Source organism: Scedosporium apiospermum, assembly GCF_000732125.1.
Source record: "Scedosporium apiospermum strain IHEM 14462 chromosome Unknown SEQ_SAPIO_0099, whole genome shotgun sequence".
NCBI classification, from domain to species: Eukaryota; Fungi; Ascomycota; class Sordariomycetes; order Microascales; family Microascaceae; genus Scedosporium; species Scedosporium apiospermum.
In genome coordinates this window covers 590,095-610,432 of record NW_015971800.1, presented here as the reverse complement: position 1 = coordinate 610,432, position 20,338 = coordinate 590,095, and the positions used below count along the sequence as shown (strand labels likewise).

The 20,338-nt window shown below is 51.0% G+C and overlaps 2 protein-coding genes across 2 annotated transcripts; one reads left to right on the top strand and one right to left on the bottom strand.

The window, feature by feature from the left end:
• Window positions 1–8,514: 8,514 nt before the first annotated feature.
• SAPIO_CDS5618 (Major facilitator superfamily transporter) lies at window positions 8,515–10,369 on the top strand (the record flags this gene model as incomplete). Its single annotated transcript, XM_016787912.1, has 3 exons — window positions 8,515–8,814; window positions 8,896–9,556; window positions 9,657–10,369. 3 exons carry the CDS (start codon window positions 8,515–8,517, stop codon window positions 10,367–10,369), a joined length of 1,674 nt encoding a protein of 557 aa, XP_016642227.1.
• Window positions 10,370–11,258: 889 nt separating this feature from the next.
• On the bottom strand, window positions 11,259–13,089 carry SAPIO_CDS5617 (uncharacterized protein; the record flags this gene model as incomplete). The annotated part of the gene is made up of 2 exons (XM_016787911.1): window positions 11,259–12,728; window positions 13,051–13,089. 2 exons carry the CDS (start codon window positions 13,087–13,089, stop codon window positions 11,259–11,261), a joined length of 1,509 nt encoding a protein of 502 aa, XP_016642226.1.
• Window positions 13,090–20,338: the final 7,249 nt, after the last annotated feature.

Genomic DNA, 20,338 nt, shown 5'->3' with positions numbered 1-20,338 from the left:
AGTATGGACTTGGAAATTGGAGATCCGGAAGTCGTGGGCTGGGGAAAGGGGCGAATAGTTCGACTGGGTGGAGGTGGGGTGAGGCGAGGATTCGAGTCTCTCTTGTGGTTGTGGTTATGGTTATGGGTGAGTGGGCTGGCTTTCAGCCTGGAGTAATGAATAGATACCTACGACTTTTTTACTTGGCGCTACAGAGAGGTCCACCACTGACGGGCAAGTTTGATGTCTATCCAACCAACTGCCTGCCGCCGGGGGTACCTACGAGCGAATTCCATCGATTCCGTGGACTTTGGCACTTAGACATGGCAGAAAAAGCAGAGGTCGTGCACCGATTGCTGGAGAATCGGCACCTCGCATTCGAAATTCCGAGCGTGGAGAGACGAAAGGCAAGGTCTCCTCTATACAGTCGTCGTATGTTCCGAGGCCGGCGCAGTGTCAGAGCTCAGGAAATGGAGGAAAGGCTAGATTTGATGAGCCCGTTGCGGTACGAGAAACCCCGAATCAGGCCCAGCCATATGTGGTCCTATCATGCGCCTGCACCCCCGTTTTCAGGGCATATGAACATGGAGGCCCGAAGATGCACCGAATGCTATCTGTGAGGCAAATCTTCACGATTGGTGGACATTTAAAAAGTGCCTGCCACCATCGCGAAGTAGAGTCGATGTTCTTTTTCGCGGACTTAAGGTTATATCACTAGGGCCTAGCCGCTGCTCTCGAAGCATTGCGCGAGATACCCAAGGTGAGAACTGGTCCGAGGGTATGGGATCGCTGTTTGCGTATCAAAAGTAATGACGAGAAGTCGGTGAAAGTTCTACGAATAGGAGATATTTCTCGAAAGACAAGCCCCTCGTGCCGGTTCATGACGCCCAGCCTTGTGTTCCGTGGCGCTCGCAACCCGGTGTGTATTGTCGTGGCCGGGCCGCATATCACACGCCAGAATTGTCCTTCGAAATCCTAGTAACCTTAGGAGCCGGTCAATCTGCGGCAAGTCTTTGTCAGCGTTTTTGACGCCTTCAACATCTCAGTGCTTGCTTGGAGCAGCGAGGAGCAGTGGGTCCTCAAATTGGTTTCGACTCCCGAGCGAAAGCGAAGTTCAGGTTCTCACAATCCCTTGAGTTGCATGGCGAGCATGGCAAAGGGAGACAGCACCATCTCTTCGCGTGGACTATTTGCGCGACTGGACTTCGCAACATGCGATAACCGACTTTACCGTCGCGCACGTCAAATCCTTGCGCACCGTTAGATTGGACCTCCTACCACCCACACTAGAAAAGAAGAAAGAGGGGGGGGGGGGTTTGGATTTTTATCCACCTGCCTACGGTGCAAGCCTCGGATAGAAAACGTCATAAAAGTGACGTTTACGGAATGTACGGATTTATGAGAGTAAGAACTAGAACCGGGCCTCAATTGAGCAGAGACAGTTTAGGTATGTGAGCTCAACAGGCTGAGAACGAAGTCTTCCTACCGCTGCAGGCTGGTGCTGAAGCCGAAGTTTCAACTAGGGACGGACGGACTCGGACGCCGAAGTGGGGCGGCAGGCGATGCCAACAGCGAAAGATACCTCGAGTTTGCTGCGCTTTTCCGGCCTCATTAATTGAGGGTCAGTATAGTGTTGCAAAAGTGAAAACAATTTAACTAGTTTTTTTGTCTTAAGAGCGTACGCCTAGCATCATCCTCATGGCAGTTCCTCTGGTAGGTCCCTTGGCCAGAACTTAGACTCAGCGAAATATCACAAGGAACTCTCGCCATGGACACTAAGTTGATATATAAACCCATTCAGCAGCCGGGTTTGTGTCTCCGCAACACCTTGTACATTCTCCATCCGGCATTAATCTAAAAGATAAATCCATAACAGCCCATCACTAGCAATGTCTATTCACGCTGCGAAGACCTCCTCGGATGAGGGCGACTTGGCCATTGTCATGACCCAGACGAGCGAGGAGGTGACGTCTTTTTTCCTTCTTCCCAGCCGCGCTTTCTCGCCTCCAAACTAGTAAACCACTTCCATACTGACGTATTTGGTTTTGTCTTTCTTCAGATTTCAACTGCCTCTACCCGGCTCAGGAATGAGCATGATGCCCTGGATAAAGAGTTCCGGGCTGAATATCTCACTTTCCTGGAGAGGTACGTCAACCCGCTCTCCAGCGTCAACCGAAAGAACGTCTCGCGGTGGCACCGTATCGCTGTTGACGGCACAATCGGTCGAGAGGAGCTACGCCTGAAAATCAAATATCGAAAACTATCAGCGGCAATCAATTCGAAGTATAACGGTGTCCTCTTCCCCTGGGAGCTAAAATCGCACTCAGACCGGTGGTATGTATGCCGTCGGCCTCGGTTCTATTCTTCCCATTCCTCATTCTCGATCTTTCTTGTACTCCTTTTTTTTTCCCTTCTTTTTCTTCCCTCCTTTTATTTTATTTTTTTCCTTCCTTTCCTCGTTCTTCATTCATGGCTGACCGCCCATCAATAAATTAGGAGTACATCGTTTAGAAACGTGGAATATCGAAATTGCAAGTGGCGAAGATTGTACGACGATGATCCTTTAATAACGGTCCACGTTTCTTGTGCGTTTTTTGGTCTTATATATATCATCGTCGCCGGAGTGTTATACGGGGAATTCAACTTTATCTGGGAGTGGCCTGTACTAGCCCTTATCTTTGGGGTGGGCCCGCTACTGGCGTTCACTTGGTTCCTGGCGTACTACACAGCTCACTTCATCTTTGCCGGCCGCGCGAGGTATCGGAACTTGACCCCCCAGGAGCGTGTCCAAGCACCGCGTCCGTCGAAGCTGGACTTCCTCCTGGGGATGCCCGTCGGCATATATCTCGCGGTTTGGGTCACACTGTTGGCGTTGCAAGCGAAACAGTTGGCGAAGCCCGGAGTCCAAGGGTCGGTGGTCTGTCTGATTCCTACGCTGATCATAGTTTTGACGCATTTGGTTCCGTTTTTCGCGTACTGGCTGTGGGGCTACTGGGGGATGTTGTATCGGTTGGGGAGTAATATTCCGCCTTACAAGGAGTTGTATGGGAAGATCGCCGGGAACAGCGGCGGGCTTTACGGCGGGCTTAGGTATGACAACTCCGTTCGAGGATGAAGGAAATCTTTCTAGAAATCTGCGTTAGAATTTAAGTTATGATTCCAACCCGGGCTCTCCGTGAAGAATGAAGATAAGTTTCCTTGCCTTTACCTGGCGATGAAGTCGTCCAACATCACCTTTGCTCTCCCCTCAGTCTCGTGGACAGCTATTAGGGTAGCCGGATGCAGGCAGCACCGGAAGAAGCAACACCAGTAGGGTAGGTCTATCTCTGTGAAACGCACAGGTGCCGGGAGAAGGCGATTGCCACTTCCACTCTGGACTCGATGCCAGTATCACCACAATCAGTATAATAGATGACTTCTCGCAAAATTTACCTGAGCAGGAAGTAAAGCAAACCCCGGTAGGCATAATGTGAGAGTGCTGCTGCTGAGGAGTTGCGAGCTGTTAATCCTCGGGCTGCCCCCTCATTAAGAGTGAGGCGTGAACGAGAACCAGTGGACAGGGTAGAAGACCTATTGATAGGAAGAACTGCATTATGAGTGAGATTAAGAGGTCTCGCGGCCTGGGGCCATCTCGCCGATCTCTGATTTACCACTCTTGTTCTTGAGGCATTGTTCCCAACATTGATGAATAGGGAGCCCAGACATTGGGAGAATAACTTGACGAAGCCACCCCGACACCAAATCTTGGCTGTTTGTGAGCAGAGGATGTTGAGATTACCCTCACTAAGAGGAAATTTGTTATTGTTGTAGCGAGTTGGGCTTTGATACTTGACCAGTCGAGTCTCGGATCTACCTTTCCCCCACTCCGGGGTGGCTGCTGCCTGGATTGGACCAACACACTTGCTCCCTTCACCGACTCTCGTACCAATCCCATTCCGGACCTCTTCACCGCTTCCCACGAGCACCGCCTTGGTAAAAACCAATCGACGACGCATCACTTGAGGCTCAATGAGTATGGAGACTCCTCAAGAGGGCATTCCCAACCCATCAAGGCCGGACGCTGAACAAATCGTGGAGGCCGAGTCAAGTCCTCCACCGGGTCTTCCGCCAGCTCTTCCCTTTACGTCGCAAGAGCCAAAAGTTGGTGATCCACCACTTGCGTGGGAAGATTTTAAGAAACTAAAACTCCGGCGATTTCCAGGATCACGCGACGACATCAAACTTCGAAGATTTCTAGGCCGAGGAGAGGATGGCTATGTCGTCAGAGCTCGAATCAGGGACCGGGAGGAACCCGTTGCCATAAAGATAGTGCGTTGGCCATGCTGAATGAATCAAGGATAAATCGGGCCCGTCGCAGAGAAGTGCATTGCATTAATCATTTCCCACAGTTTCATTGGAATCACCAACCACCAAATGTTGGTGCCTCCCCAGCTTGGGTACCCCCTCCGCACCCGCTACATCCTGGTCGTGAACGGCTTTACTCCCCACGACCACCTCATCCTGGCATGAAGCGATATTGGGCCTTCGAGAGAGAATGCATGAATTGCGCACTCTTGGAGAAAATTGAGACCAGCCTCGAACGTGCCGCGGCCGCCAGGAAGAAAATATACGTCCACCCAAAACCCACGACATGGAAAGAAGTACGAGTGAATTTGCGGGCGTTCTCCACTGCGGCCTCTACGAGCAAGTCGAGCGAGCCAGCCCCCAAAACACCCGAGAACCTCGCTCCGTTCACCCCAAACGTTAAAATAACTGGCTGCCTGGGCTGGACCGAGTTTAAGGGGAGCGATATTAATGGACATTTCATACGGACCCGGGCGCCGTGTTTCTTAGACCTAAAGGAGGACGAAACGTACTACGCCATCATCTACGAGTATATCCATGGATGGAAGTTGGAAGCCGATGACATCATCGCACAACTGGACTTCTTCCACATCACTGGGTTCAGTCTTGTGCCATTCAAGTGCAATAACTGGCGGGGTTCAGGTGTACTTGTGGATTTTTCTGATATTGTCTCTCCATTTGCAGGTCATACATGGTGGCGGGAATCCGAATACCGGCGGGACCAGGACTTTTCATATATAAGGGATTACGCGGAATGCGGTGAGCTATTAAACCCACGTGGACCCTGCCTCGCTGGGTTGAGGAGGGCAAAGCAAGATTAGTTGTTGGACCTTGGGAGCTGTTTAAGGAGTGCAGAATCCTCAATTTCTTTTGGATGATGTCTGGCATAGTTTCATAGCAGTAGTGTGTAATAGCATGGCGGTTTCGATGCTGGGTCGGATGATTCTGTAGGATAACAAGACGGCAGAACGCCGAGAAAGGGTCGAAGGGGAATTAAACATCTTTTTCCGAGATGTTAGGATGAAGCTTCATGTGTTTTCCTCTCATTTGATTTAGTTGTCAGGCTCTGTCTGTCGAGTTCAATTCACTGAAGAGAAACTGCTTTAATTCAACGGGAGGAGAAAGGTTTGTCTCTGTCCCAAGTCTTGGATTTCCTTGTTCGCTGCATAAGGTGAATTAGCAGGGTGAAACATCAACAGCACATCCACAAGATCTTCTTTCTCTATGGCCAAATGGTTAAGGCGTCCGACTGTTACCCACTCCGTAGCGGAAAATCGGAAGATTCCAAGTTCGACCCTTGGTAGGGAAGCTTTTTTTTTTCTTGGCGTTTCTCATTGATCTATCTCCCTTTTCATCTTTTTGATTTCCTTTGGGGTTCCTTTTTGACGGGTCTGGTGGAGATTTATCCGGATCCCAATGGGGGGTTGATTCTCCGCTGCTGTGGTGCGGGGCTGAATGCACCCAAGAAGCACACAGCCCGGGTGCGGCTCTGCGCCCTTCGATCAAGCAAACGATCTGAGGACTTCGAGAAGATGGCGGCAATGAAAATCTACAGAAAAATGCAGTAAACGCGTTCGCTGAGCATCTCCAAGTCGTGTCTGACGTCCTGAAAAATGAGGTGCGCATTGCGGTTCCACCCTGCCAACATAGATGGGATATGGGCATCATTTACTCGTACATCATCGCCGTCACGTCTACTTGATTCGAGAAGTCCGGTAGTCGACGACCTGGAACGGCCGGCCACCTTTGAACAAAACGACCACGTTGAACTAGTGTCGAACCTATGCAACAAGTGGTCCCGCAACGCGTGTGTAGTTGTTGAGAGGGCCCATCTTCCGGGAAAATCCGGCGGAAGATGGGAGATAAACATGACTGGAGCGAGAAACTGCTACGGCGGCTATCCCGCCGGATCACCTGTGGACCCCATCAACCTTTTGAAGTCTATTTCATTTCTAAGGCCGCTCCTTGTCGAGGCCGCAATGACGGTGACAGTCCTACTCGTACGTCGACAAAAGCCTGAACGTTTTCCAATCCCAGCCCGACCAGCAACGCGGTCGAGGCGCGCTGGTGAGATATACACCTCAAACCATCCTGTCCGGTAATAATGCTGTGATTTGATCTGGTCCTGGATGGCGAGCTGTACTTCGGTACAATAAGAAATAACCGTGGAAATCGGACTAAGCCTCGAACTTCTAGCCGCTTGACCAGTCTGAGAGGGACACTCTACAGACTAGGCATAGACAAGCTGCGGAGGCACAGGTGCAGCCTTGGATTCCTGGAGTGCTTGCTCGTCAAGTCATGCGGATCGTTCGCACCCACTCACATACGCCGCGTGAAATACGAAGTACGGAGGTGAATTTGACGCATAATTGCCAGTTGATTTTTATACAGACCAAATAATGCATCAATCTTTGACGCTGCTGCTTCACTGATTGCGAAAGCGTTGCTGGCAACCGAATGACCATGTCATACACAACTCGAATAAAACGTCATCGTCATCGATAAAATGATTCCAGTCGAAATCTAGAAGATGGAAAGTATGGGCTCATGCAGTGTGCCTGAGCTGAATCCTGGATCCCGATCTTTAAACGAAATATGCGAGAGATTACGTTCGATGCGGCAGAAAATAGCTCTTTAAGACAGGACGGGGTCGGAGCCGGAGAGATTCCACCCCAGCTCCGTTCCCGACTCTTTTTCTCAACCTCCTCGTGGCAGGCGTTGCCTAACCATTCTCCTGCACTGAGCTTAGCCCACGCGAACTATGGATGATTTGTTCGCAATAAGTAGGCTTGACGGGAAACTTTCCGGGATGCCCGTTTCAGATGAGACGAGATTGACTGGGCTGTTGCAATCGGAGATAGTGTCGTGCAGTCGTCCACGTCCACATCTACGCATGCACCTGTCGTATGGAGTATTATGGACGTGAGAATTGGAGGACAGATTATTAAGCCTACCGAAAGCGAGTGCGAGTGCGAGTGCGAACGTGACGTCATGGCCAGCTGTATCTAGAAAATGCTCAGCTGTCAATCGGTGCAATTGCATCTACGAAGTAGTTTACATTGTCTTCGATTACAAACTCCACATCTCACATCGAAACTCCAATGTACTGCAGAAGATCGATTGATCGATTGATTGATTGATGCATCCACGACATCAATGGAGGAGACGGGGGGAGAGGGTAACCGAAAGGGGTGGTAAGGTAAGAGAATGGCTTAAAAATCCTCCCTTCATAATTCATCCGCGTCCTCCGTCCTTCGCATCCATCCCGCATTCGCATCTCTCGCTCTCCTGCATTTCCAATAGACATCTCCTAAAATCCGAAAACACTATCCTGTCGCATTCGCTCAAGCCTTTCCTAGCGCCTTGGCTTTGAGTCTGTCATCCTATGAGGTGCTCACTTTCATCCAGTTTTATCCACTCCCATCACTCTCATCCCATCCCGTGCCCCGTTCCTGGTCCGCCGGAGCCTTTCGGCTGGATTTTCCCTCCGCCTCCGCCTCCGTAGCAGCCCTACCAGGGCCCAACAACACGGCTGACACTTCCGACCCTCCTGCCGGCTCTTGATAGCATTTTCCAAAAGAGGAAAACGCTAAATTTTCTTGCAGCATTTGATGCCCCCAGACGCCAAGATGTGACTCCAGGGCGAAAACCCGTGGAGACTTGCGACGCGGACACCATTCCACATTCGTACTCAATGTACGTAGTCCTATGAGAACTCGTTTCATTTTCCAGTAGGCACCGACTTTTTTTTTCCCCCATCCCTTGCTGCTCGGAATCGCATCCGCTAGCCACGTTATGGTTTTATACGTACTTTTCTTCGGAGTTAAGCATGTTGAAGATTCGATCCCTGCGACATGGCAGGAGCGGAGCTTTGGCCGTGAGAAGGGCATCGATGTATATATTGTGGAATGCCCCTTGCGCTTGCCTCGAAGATATTTGTAGATGATCGATCACGACTCCCTTTGGTAGATAACTCCACCGTCTTCTTCAATTTCTTCTGCTATCCTGCTGGGAGATCTGTCCAGCAATCATTGCTATCAAGTGCAGTCTGTATCTTCCTTGCGGCTATTATATCTTCATCTTCTCAACGGTCATCCCCTTTCCCGCTGTTCCTCTCCTAATTTTTTTTTTTTTTCTCTTTTTCCAGCATCAGTATCAAGAACACTTCTTAGACCAAACCCTGCGAAAACAATGTCGTCCGAAAAGCCCCCGGGCTCTCGAGGCTCAAGCCCGGCCCAGAGCGTTGACATCGCCCCCGTCACCGCGTTCAAGCCCACCCGCGACTTTGTCCTAGCCTTCTGCTCCATGCTCATGGTCGTCCTCGCCGTTGCTTTCGAGGCCACCACCCTAGCCGTCGCCCTCCCCTTGATGAGCAGCGACCTTGGCGGAACCGCTCTCCAAGCCTTTTGGTCTGGTACCGGCTTCTTGCTGGCGAGTGCCGTGTTTCAGCCTACCATTGCTGGATTGAGTGCCGTCTTTGGCCGAAGTAATGTACGTTCCAATTTCTCTCTTTCTTTTCACCACACCCAGTGATATATGTATATATGTCTAACTCTATTGCCCCCATAACAGCTCATCTACGTAACCTCCCTCCTCTTCGCAATCGGCTCCCTCATCGCCGCCCTGGCCAACAACTTCCCCGTCATCGTCGCCGGCCGCGTAATCCAAGGTGCCGGAGGCGGCGGCATCATCGCCCTCACCGAAGTCATCGTCACCGACCTCGTCCCCCTCGCCGACCGAGGCCGCTGGTTCGCCATCCTCTCCGCCGTATGGTCCGTCGGCACCGTAGCAGGCCCTCTCATCGGCGCCGGCTTCGCGCAGAATGTCTCGTGGCGCTGGATTTTCTGGATCAACTTGCCCATCATCGCCATCGGCGCCGCCATGGTCTTCTTCTTCCTCAAGCAGGCCAAGTTACCCGGGCACATGGTTGAGAAGCTGAAGAGGTTTGATTGGACTGGTGCTGTTCTGTTTACTGTTGGCTCGGGGAGTTTCTTGTTTGGCATCTCTTCGGGGGGTGTCATGTATGAGTGGGATTCGTGGCAGGTATTGCTGTCTATTTTGATGGGTGTGGCTGTTTTGGGAGGGTTTGCGCTTTGGGAGGCGAGGTTTGCGACTGGGCTCGGCGTGGAGCTGTTGGTTCCTGCTAAGCTGTTCGATAATTGGAGTATTATCTCCTCTTATATCCAGGCGGTGCTCCACGGAGCTATCCTCTGGTCGCTTATCTACTTCCTAAGTAAGTTCCTCCCCCCTCCCCCTTTCTCCTTTCGTTTCAACCCCCATGCCTATCTCCCATGTCGTTGCAAGAGCAAATAAGACTAACACAACCGATACAGTCCTCTACTACCAAGCCATCCTCTTTTACTCCCCCATAACCTCTGCCGTCGCCACCCTCCCCGAAACCCTAACCGTCGCCCCCTCCGGCATGGTCGTCGGCATAGTCACCGCCATCACAGGCCGCTACCGCTGGGCGCTCTGGTCCGGCTGGGTCATCACCACCCTCGGCGCCGGCCTCCTCTACCTCCTCGACGCCCAGACCTCCGTCGCCCAGTGGATCTTCCTCAACATCCCCGTCGGCATCGGCACCGGAATGCTCTTCCCCGGCCTGGCCCTCTCCATCCAAGCCTCCTGCGCCCCTCTCCTCAACGCCGAAGCTGCGGCCTTCTTCTCCTTCGCTCGCACCTTTGGCCAGAGCATCGGTGTTGCTGTCAGCGGTGTGCTCTTCCAAAATGTCTTCAAGACGAAGTTGGAGGACTTGCCCGCTTTTGCCGATAAGGCCCTGGAGCTTTCCAGAGACGCAACCATTGTCGTCGGTGTCATTAAGGGCATGGATCCTTCGCAGATGAAGGATGATCTTATCGGCGCTTATAACGATTCGTTGAAGGTCGTGTGGATTATGCTTACGGCTTTGGCCGGCGTTAGTATGTTGCTCGGCTTCACCGTCAAGTCCTTTTCGCTGCAGAGGGAGCATGTTACGAAGCAGGGGCTGGTGACGAATGAGAAGGTTAGCGACGTCGAGGCAGACGCTGGGAACGGGGCAAAGGCGTAGGTGAGATTTCGGTGTTTTGGCAACTCTGGGTTTGGGGAGGGGAGGTGATTCGAGAAGGATTCATGAGTGTTGAGTTCATAGATATAAGAGTCGTGGGAGTAGAGGGTGGCAAGTTGGTCTGTTTTCGTGAGTAGGGCGCCTGGAGTTGGTGGGATACATCGAGGGTTACGAACTTTAGACATCGATCATTAGTTACATGTATAGATCTAATAACACAATCTTCTCTCTAACCTGCCGTTGTCTAGTTCATTCTGGGCCACGAATAGATAAGATCGTACATCATGTTTCATGGGATTAATCTATATATAATACTCGATAACACCCCAGACATCAAGACACATCTTGTCCTCGCTGATGGGTTGCATGGTAATGACACTGCCCAGATACATCTACCCTGAGGGGCGGATGACTTGAGTCGAATCAGTGCACCAGTAATTCCCTCTGCCCTCTCATCTTACACATGCTTCGTGCACTTATGTATGACATGCAGCTCTAATACCAGGTTCACCCTCCCGTCACGCCGCAGTCTAAGCCGAAATGCAAAGACAAACAAAATGGAAACATGGGAATTCAAGTCATCCTCGAGGAATGCTCAAGAATGATGCTAACCGCCATTGCGCCTATTCTCCGACAAAACGCCACTGACCAGCCCTGCTAAGCGAGAGAAAAGGAAAAGGAAAACAAAAAGAAAAAGAGTAAAGACGGAGAGAAGAAAATAGGCTTGTTCGAAGTATAGTATTATGAAAGATATATAAAACGAGAACAATGCTTTTGTGCCGCCAAAGCAAGACGCCGCAAAGCTAATTGCGGGTGGACTTGAACCGCACCAATTGATCTTGAAGAAATGCTCAAATGAACAGGAAAGTCTTCACGAAACGATGCACAATTCCTAGTGATTGTGTCCATGGTTGTTCGCAGCTGAATGGCTCGTCGTGGAAGTGCTCAGTACACTACAGCAGCCTTCTTGATCGCAGTCGTCGACGCATTCAAGCAGGCACATAGGCACTTGTTGATTCGGGGAGGATGTAGGACTCACGGTCCCGTCGCCGCCCGATCCGTCCAGAGTGTGCGCCCGGGCGTCCTCGAGACTCACAAATTCGCGGTGCTGAGACTTGTCGGGGCAGAACTCGGGCTGAATGGTGGCGCTGTGGATGCCGTACGCGTGGAGGCACTTTCTCGCACGCTTGGCGAGTTGCATGTACTTTTCGCCACCCTCTTCGGAGATGGGGAAAGACACTTGCATATGCATCGACGCAACGATCTTGGTATCGGACAGTTGCCAAACGTGGATGTGGTGGCAGCTCAGAACGCCTGGCAAATTCTGGATATCGTCGCGCAATTCGTTAATGTCGATGTAATCGGGAGTGGCCTGGAGGAGAATCTTGGACGTCGCAAACGTCAAGGGAAGCGCGGATCGCAGGATGATGACAGTGATGAACAGAGAGACGAAAGGATCGGTGTACAGCTTATACTTCCAGTCGGTGAGCCAAATGACGAGAGCCGTGATGATGACGCCAACATTGCCCAAGGCATCTCCGAGGACATGAAGAATCATGGCGTGCATCCCCATATCACCGTGACTATGACCAAGGCCGCCGTGCGGCTTGTCCTTCTTCGGCTTGCTATGGTGATGGTGAATGTGAGTTACGGAACCCCTTCGCGCTCTTCCAGCGGTAGGCTTAAATCGGATGGGTTCGAGGGCAGGTAGGTCCGCGTCACTGAGCAGAGCAGTGCGCTCATCTGCACCACCGTTATCTTCGGAGGACGAGGAGGAAGAGACGTCATTGTACGTAGGTTGCGATCGCGAGGCGGCGATAATTTCCTGTCGGAAGCTTGACGGATAGATGCTCAGGTCGTCGATACTAGCGAGCCGATGGTGGTGGGCGCTGCCAGCCCTACGGCGGGCCCGACCCCTGATAGCTACGCTCGGGCGATCTTCCGCAGCGTTCTCCATCCCACCAGTAGGCTGACGCGGCAGAGACGAGGCTCTGGCAATCGCAACATGTGGAAGGACATCGACAGCACTACCGCCCTGGCCGGCGATCTCGGCGTCGGTCTCCAGTATCTCGCCCTCTCCTCGGCCCTCCTCTGCAAGGCGCTGCTCGTCCTCGGCACCATGCGCGCCCTCATGGATGTGGTCGTGGTCGTGGCCACCATGATCGTGACCATGACCACCCAGGATAGCAAATCCAACGAGATTCGAGGCAAGGCCGAAAGCGCCGACTATGAGCATAACCTTCGGGTTGTTGATTTCCGGAGGGTCGAAGAATCGCGTAACGGCTTCGAGGACGATAGAAACGCACAGGGCGATCAAGAAAACGGCGTTGAAAAAGGCACCTAGAATCTCAGCTCGGAGCCACTGCGATACGGTGTTAGGCGCTAGACTTGGGTGTCATGAGAGGAAGCAGGCAGATGTCGGACAACTTACACCATAGGAAAATTTGTCCGTCGTCGCTCTTCGAGCAACAGAGACAGCCCATAAGCCGACAAGCAGGGATATGATATCGTTAAGCTGTTCGCCCCAAAAAGGGTGGGAGAGTCAGCCAAGGAGTGCAACAACGAGCCTTCGGCCAGGTGCAGAGAGAAAGGCCCACCATGTGGAAAGCGTCCGCTAGAAGCGCAAGAGAATGAATCATGTAACCAGATATCAACTCAACAAGAAAGAATATGGTGCAGATTACCACCATGGTGATAATCCGCGATGACTTGGACCACGCCATGGTGACTTGAGGACTCAACCAAGTCCAATCGAATCAAACTCTAGAGAAGCGTTACACAAGGAATAACAAATGGATGGACGTCGAAGGAGTCGCTCAAGTCGAGTTTGCCGGCCAAATTCGTCGAGAGAAAAGAAAAGAAAAATCGGGTGAGGTTTTGGAAGTGATAATCAAAGAGCTCGACGACGAGAATCCCAACTATGATTGGGGAGACGTCGTTTCGATTTCGAGCACGCTGGGAAGAGAGAAGAGAAGAAGGGGAAGAACGCGTGATCTCGATGTTGGCATGGACAGAGCCCAGCAGCTGGCAAGGACGACTTGATGCCAATTCGAGTCGGAAGATGCAGGTGCAACTGAGCTCGGTATCGGGCAAAGTGGGAAATGGTAACCGGGGGGAGGCTGTGATTACGTCAACTCCGAGAAGCAACAATTGCCACCCTTGACGACAGGTATGACCTTTCTCATCCAATCTGGCGATGCTGCGTCGATGATCGCGTCGATGATCGTCTCGACAATCTATGGACCTCGGATGAGCAGAGCGATTTCGCGTGTTTTCAATTGACCAGATGGGATTCTGGAGGTGGCAAAACGATGAAAATTGAAGAAAGTTCAGTCTCAGGAACGACGTCGTTTTGGTCACCACATCACCAGTCCGTCCCAGTCCCTGAGCGATAAAATGATGTCAAAGGGTGGAAAAGCCTCTCGTGTATCTTCGGCCAATTACAGCTTGACCTGGCCTGGCTTGGCTCTGCTGCCACAATCTAATCCTTGCCCGCCTGGAGTTAAGCTCCCTCATAAAAGCGAATCGGAGGGCCGAGTAGAAGTCTGATCATGGCTCAGCTCCGATCGAATCACCGCTTGCGAGGTAAAACTGCAAGCTGACCCCGGAGGTTCGGAACTCGCTCACCTTTGGTGTCTTTCTGTGTCACTTGATGGCTCCATCGGATCCACCGATGTCGGCAAATATTTACTGCCCGCGATCGAAAGGAGGGAGCAAAGGAAATAAATAAATAGAGGTTGAAAATGAGGGCTTGCATGTCTCTACTGCCCAGCCAGCCAACCAACCCCCCCCCCCCAAAAAAAAAAAAAAAAAAAAAAAAAAAAAAAAAGCAATTGTATTGATTAAAGGGGAGGTCTTGAGCAAAATTTGGCGTTGTGGAAGCCAACATTCCAGTACAACATCAACCATCAACCTCGTGCTTTAAGGGTCAGTCTCGAGGCTCGAACTCCACCACATCACGTCGTGGGAAGATACGTGTCCTAGACATCGTTCAAATCCTCTCATACGTAGAGGCAATTGACTTTGACCATCGCGTGCCTCCTCCTTCAAACGCACCTACAGTCGTCGATGCAGGAAGAAATAGCGATGCAGGAGCTGAGACTGGTGTCACCCCAAACGTTCCACTCTGCTGGAAAAGCATAGAAGACAAGATACCAGCTTTTGCAATCGCCGTTGCGGAACATGAAGTGGCCTCATGAACCACCGACTAGATCCGCCGACATTGCTGCAAGTTGAAGCATCAATCTTGGAGCCAGTATCCAATCGGGTCGTAACTCGGCACCTACTCGACCAGTCCTTGGAATGTGCGAAACCCTTCCGATACCTAACCAGAATGACCCAGTTAGTCCTCGAATGTCCATAAAAGGCAATATCCATAGCTCGGCAGTAGAGACAACAGGCGGAGTTGTCTGCGCGTGAGGTCTTGCTCATGACTCAACTGAGGGCCTCTCCTTTCGATATCTAGCCAAGGATGTCGTGCCAATCTTCTCATTGCGGCTCCCTTGATAATAAATTGGGATAAGCTCCGATGTAAGATCTCACTTTTACCTTGATTGGGATTTTTTCAGATTTTGATGTAGCCACTGGACTCCCGCGGGGCGTAGATAATGCTCCAATACAGGTATTATAACCATTGAGAGTGAAAACCCAGGTTGGCTCTCGCGTCCGTGACACAGCAAGCACATCTCGAGAATGCATACAGACCCAGCCCGATTTTCATTATGCCACTGAGTTGAAATGGTATTTTGAAGGTGTTATGCATCTTCACTCTATGAAAGCCACGCAATTGAAGTCTCCTCAGAAAAGCTTGCGCGACTCGGTGCTCGCCACCAGAATCTACGCCGGGGCGATTTTCTTCAATTCATATTCGTCAGAAAGAGTCCCTGCCGCCTTTGTATCGGGGCTCCGACAAAAGCGTAAGCCAATATACCCATCGCCCCCCATATCCCTTTTAAGCCTATATGGCCTCTTTTCCATAGACCTCATCGGCTCGGGGCGACTTCGTCCGAGGCCAATGTTTGCCTCCTCTTTCTGTAATTTGGGATCAGCGCCAACACGCCAGAGCACCGAACAATATATCGAAGCCAGGTAATGGGACCATCATGAAAACAACGTGGATATAATAATATACGTAAATTCGTTAAGCAAGGGCGGCTAATGCACGAAACCATTCTGGAAATCGGAATCAAGGATGAAAGGAAGGAGAAAGAAAAAACCAACGGTCACAAAATAGGCATCAAAAACGTCCCTCTCTTCACCATATTTATCTGACGTTTCCAACCCGTTCCCTTGATTCCGCGGGCGTTCGCTCGGCCGGTTTTTACGGGGCATAATGCAACTCTTCTGGTAACTCGGATCCGATCGCTTTGTCGGCCAGACTCCTGCAACACACTCGGTATCCCACCAGATGTGTTCATTTTGGTGTATATGCTGAAATCCTAAAACGTCCCTGAGCCTGAGGAGGGCGCCCACCCGACCACCCGACCACATCTGGGCCGCCGCTGCTCATGAGCAGCATGCGAGCGGCTAGAATGGTAATTCAACCCTGCAGCCCCCAAACACCGGAGCAATACAAGAACAGATTGATATTAGGTCTCTCATTTATACCCACCATATGTCAAGGCAGGTACCGTGACGAGGAAGCGAGGTCCATCTGTCACTGTCGTTTAGCGAGCCCCTCTAATTGGACCTTACTCCGCTACCTCCCAGCCCGGTCGGTGCCGGAAGGAACAAGAGTGGCAAATAGACTGGGTAGGTAAGAGTGAGTACTCCCAGAACACGGCAAATGCCTGTCTTCGAAGCGTAGCGCGGCAGGTGGGAGTTCATTTATCTCTCAAGGGTGCTAGACGTCATCACACCGGCTGGCCCAGGCCGCTTCTCCTCACTGGTGTAATCGTTCCGGAACGGATGAGGTAAAATAACCCTTGACGCTTTATATCAAACTGCAGACTCCTTAAGCTTGTTGTCCCTTTTCCCCTCTAACGGGCGTCGGGTCGCTTTTGCACCATTCCCGCCATCTCCAGTAATACCCGAGAATACGGACGTCTGTTTCGACGATGAAGACGTTTCAAACCCGAATGGTCCAAATATACGTCTTCAAGTTGTCGATCGAGAAGTCCCTGTGCAGGTCCCAACCAGAGTGCTGTCGTCAACATTGTCGGAATGGGGAGTACCTTTTAGCATAAGGTAACTACTTCTTACCCTCCCAACCTCGAGGAGGCTTCTTTTGTGACCCCAACGCTTATAACCAGGCCCAGAAATACTAGACCGAGCTATTTTATGCGTCAGCCACATGTCGTGAGTACAAGGATAATGCCGGGGAGAGGAACTGGTGAGTGACCTACAAGTATAGTTCCAAAGGCGATAATAGAGACTTCAAAACCACCTGCAAGAGCCTTTCCCGCGGCGACCGCATGTTGATGCCTCCATGTTCGGCAACCCCCAAGGAGAACGGTTATGATAGAGAAAGAGAGGCATGCTGTCGACATCGACCTTCCAATTTCCCTATACCCGAAGCCCTCATCTTGTTGCTGGAGGAGGAAGAGCTGGGAAATCACAGTTCCCATCATCGCGAATGCTAGGGATGTTCTGAAATATCCAAGGAATGTTCGCTCGATAGCTATCCAGTTTTTAATGTGATGTTAGCGACGCCCATGGCAAATTAAGCAAAAAGAAAAAAAAAAAAAAAAAAAAAAAAAAAAAAGAAAAAAAGAAAAAGAAGAAGTGGACAGAAAATGAAGACAGGTGATCTGTTTCGAATAGATGCGCCAATGAAAGCCGGATCTCTTTTCGACTGCGCTGTTGGAGTCGTGGGCTACCACCTTGATCACTTGTTACTTATAGTTGGACATATAAGGCTTCCTTTCCTCGAATACAAGAAGGAAGGTGGTCTCGTCACTCCTTCCGCGAGAGTTGCGTAGGGGGCCTTTGCAAGAACAAAACGAGTGCCATGTTTTGCTGTCCACATTGATGCCACTAATATCGCTCAGGGAAGTAACCTGGACAATGTGTGTGGTGCCCTCCGCTACTAGGCCACATACAAGCGGCGTCCCAAATATTGCTCTCCACTCGGGGCATCCTTCATGTGGGCGATCTTAGAATAACCATAGACGTGTGCAAAGAGGGCGGTGCGGTTGTTAGCACTAGCACTTAATCCCTTAAGAAAGAGCATCCCTCGGGCGAACCTCGCCAGTTTTTCTTTAAGCGCGGAAACGGCTCGGGAACAAGGGAGTCGATCTCAGCGGCTCAGCACTCGCGAGGGACACGGGCAGATGCTTCTGATCTGCAACTACTATTATTTTCCATGCAAGGATCCAGTAGTGAGAGCGGGAATTCAAGATCTCCATCCCAATATAGGTAGGATAAAGTAATAGAGGACGCAATGCGAAATAACTCAGAGACATGGTTAGGGAAGACGGGTTGTGATCCCGCCAACCACCTCCATTCTCAGAGGCGTGCATAGAGAATCAGGAACGGTGAATGACAAACGTACCTAGGTGATCTCGGCTATCTTCAGGCTGAACAATCATGCTAACATGATTCGACCAGAACTTCGTGAGAGGTATCCGGTCGTCCATTGACTGGACAGTCGTTGGTAGGCTGACATTTGAGGCTCCACATGGGCTCCTGTCTTCATGCTGGGAGAGGTTGGAGGCGCTGCTACTGGAGCTTAGCCTACTACCAGGTCGTAGATCAGAAAGCTCAACGCCCGAGGTAGGAGACGCCGGGCGGGCCTCTACCACTAGCGGGTTTGAGCGAGTAGCTCCGCCCGCACTCTGTGACCGTCGCTGGCTGGTCATGCCTAAGAGTTATGTGGATTCCACGAAACTAGTTCTTCCTAGAAGCTTTGCTGCAATGTTGAATCTGGCCTTTACACAAGAGTGTAGCCTCTCAATTACAACAGCGTTCCCCCAAACTAGGATCAACAAGTGCCAACGACTCAGCGGTCGTCATGGACTCTCGATGGCCAGCCAGAAATATCGGAAGAACCAACACCAACTATTTAGGTACCAAGCACAAAGGCCCAGTCCTTGGAAGGATAGCTACCCGAGCTTCCGGCGGGGATGGCAGCCGGGGTTGTCGTCCAGGGTTTCCGCCGCTTCTGGTACGGAAACCGCCGGCGATTTCGAAGAAGTCCGTCGATAATAAGCTGTGTTGCCGAGCCTAGAAGACAAATTGGCGGGCGTAGGCAAGAAAAGCAATCAACCGCCCTTGCTGCGTCAACTTGCAGGGTGGTGGAGACGGGATTCCGGGGATGGATGTTGGGAATGGATGAGAAGGTAGCGGCCGATGTGGAGGCTCCAACAAGAATATCTGAGGGGTGTGGTGATGATTGAGGCCGTCGTGAGATAGTTTCGTGGTAAGTTGGTCGAGCGGTTTAGTGAGCAGTAGGAAATTTTGAAATTGCTGTTAGTGGAATGAGCCGCATGACCAAGGCCGGAGAATCGGTCATGCAATTGCTATCGTCTGTTCAGTTCACGAAAGGGGGTCTTGAACTATTAATTCAGCTCCGGATAAGAAACGAAAGAACGAAGACAATAAGAAAAGCAAACACAAAAGGGAAGAGTCAGAATAGATTTACTCGACTGATCTAAAGCGGAGAGCACTACGGGTCACGGTCAACAATGAAGTTTATCGGTTCTCGTCGGGAATCTAGTTCACGTCGGGAACTTCCGACTTCAGATGAATGTATTCGTCGGGAAAGCGCAACGTCCCCACAACAGAATCCGGAGCAGATATACATCATTTCCACTTTGAAGGAGCAAAGGATTCCGTGTCAAACTGAGGAAGGGGCCAAGAGAAAAAATTGAGACCCATTTAAAGCACTACAGTTAGTTTTATAGTGGCTGGCTCTATTTACACAAACCCTCGATGACGCTGATATTCCGAGAGCGCATTGAGGCTCTTGAGCATTCGTGGGGTTCACCTTCCCCAAGGATCCCATCCTGACTCATGATTCGTCCTTCGAGCGGGTGGCGCTTTCCGACTTCCGACCGGCGACGCGGCATGCGGAAAGTATCAAATCTGATCTGATCTAAACTGACGAAAATAAAGCTCGCAACAAATTCGCATGTGGCACGCAGATAATTTGGATTGCTCGATTTACTCGATTTACTCCAAGATGGACAAGCCGCAGTTTCATTGGGTTCGGATAGTTTGTGTCATGCGGATAATCATCGCCAGCAGGGGCCTTTGCTCCGGTGTCCGTGTCCCCTGAACGATTGATCCACGCTTGTGATCCCTGCCCTGCTGTCCCTATCGGCCTTACTTTTTCTCTCCCGCCGTCGACTGTGAGAGCACGGAATATTCCGCCTAGGCTCCTACCATGCTTTGGAGGCAGATACCCCTAGCTACTAGTGAATAATTGCGCTCGGCAACGTGGTCTATGGGCCATTATTAGACGACTAAAGTGTACTTGGGGACAGCGTCGATTACAGAGCTCAGTTGCAGTGAACATTGAAAACGGGCTTTCGTGCTTGGTGCGTTGTGCATCTTCCGTCTCCTTATGCGGAGTAACGGACGGCAAAATTATTGTCCACGGAACGGAGATTCCCCGATGGTCAAGTGGTACCGTTACTACCTCGGTACCGTCTACGAAGTAGTTGGAATGACAGCGCGGCCGGCGCCCTTCCATCCCATTGCTCTCTTCATAGGGTCAGGGATATGGGTGCGAGGAAAACGTAACCAACTTTGGTAGATTATGGCAGCATTTCTGACGGACATTATCTCATTCCTTGAGAGAGCAATATACCCCCTACGAGAACCCGGAGTCGTCATTCCATCTCTGGGCATTGTCGGGACTGTGCATTGTTCCAGAAGACATTTGACCCTTCTTGTGTTAAATTACGACATTGAACCAGGAGACTCTTGCGACTCTGGCAGACGACAACGTAAAATGTACGGCTACACCATCCGTCTGTGTATAAATGATATTCTTGTGTTGTCCTCGGCTGGTCCGGAATCAAGTATACA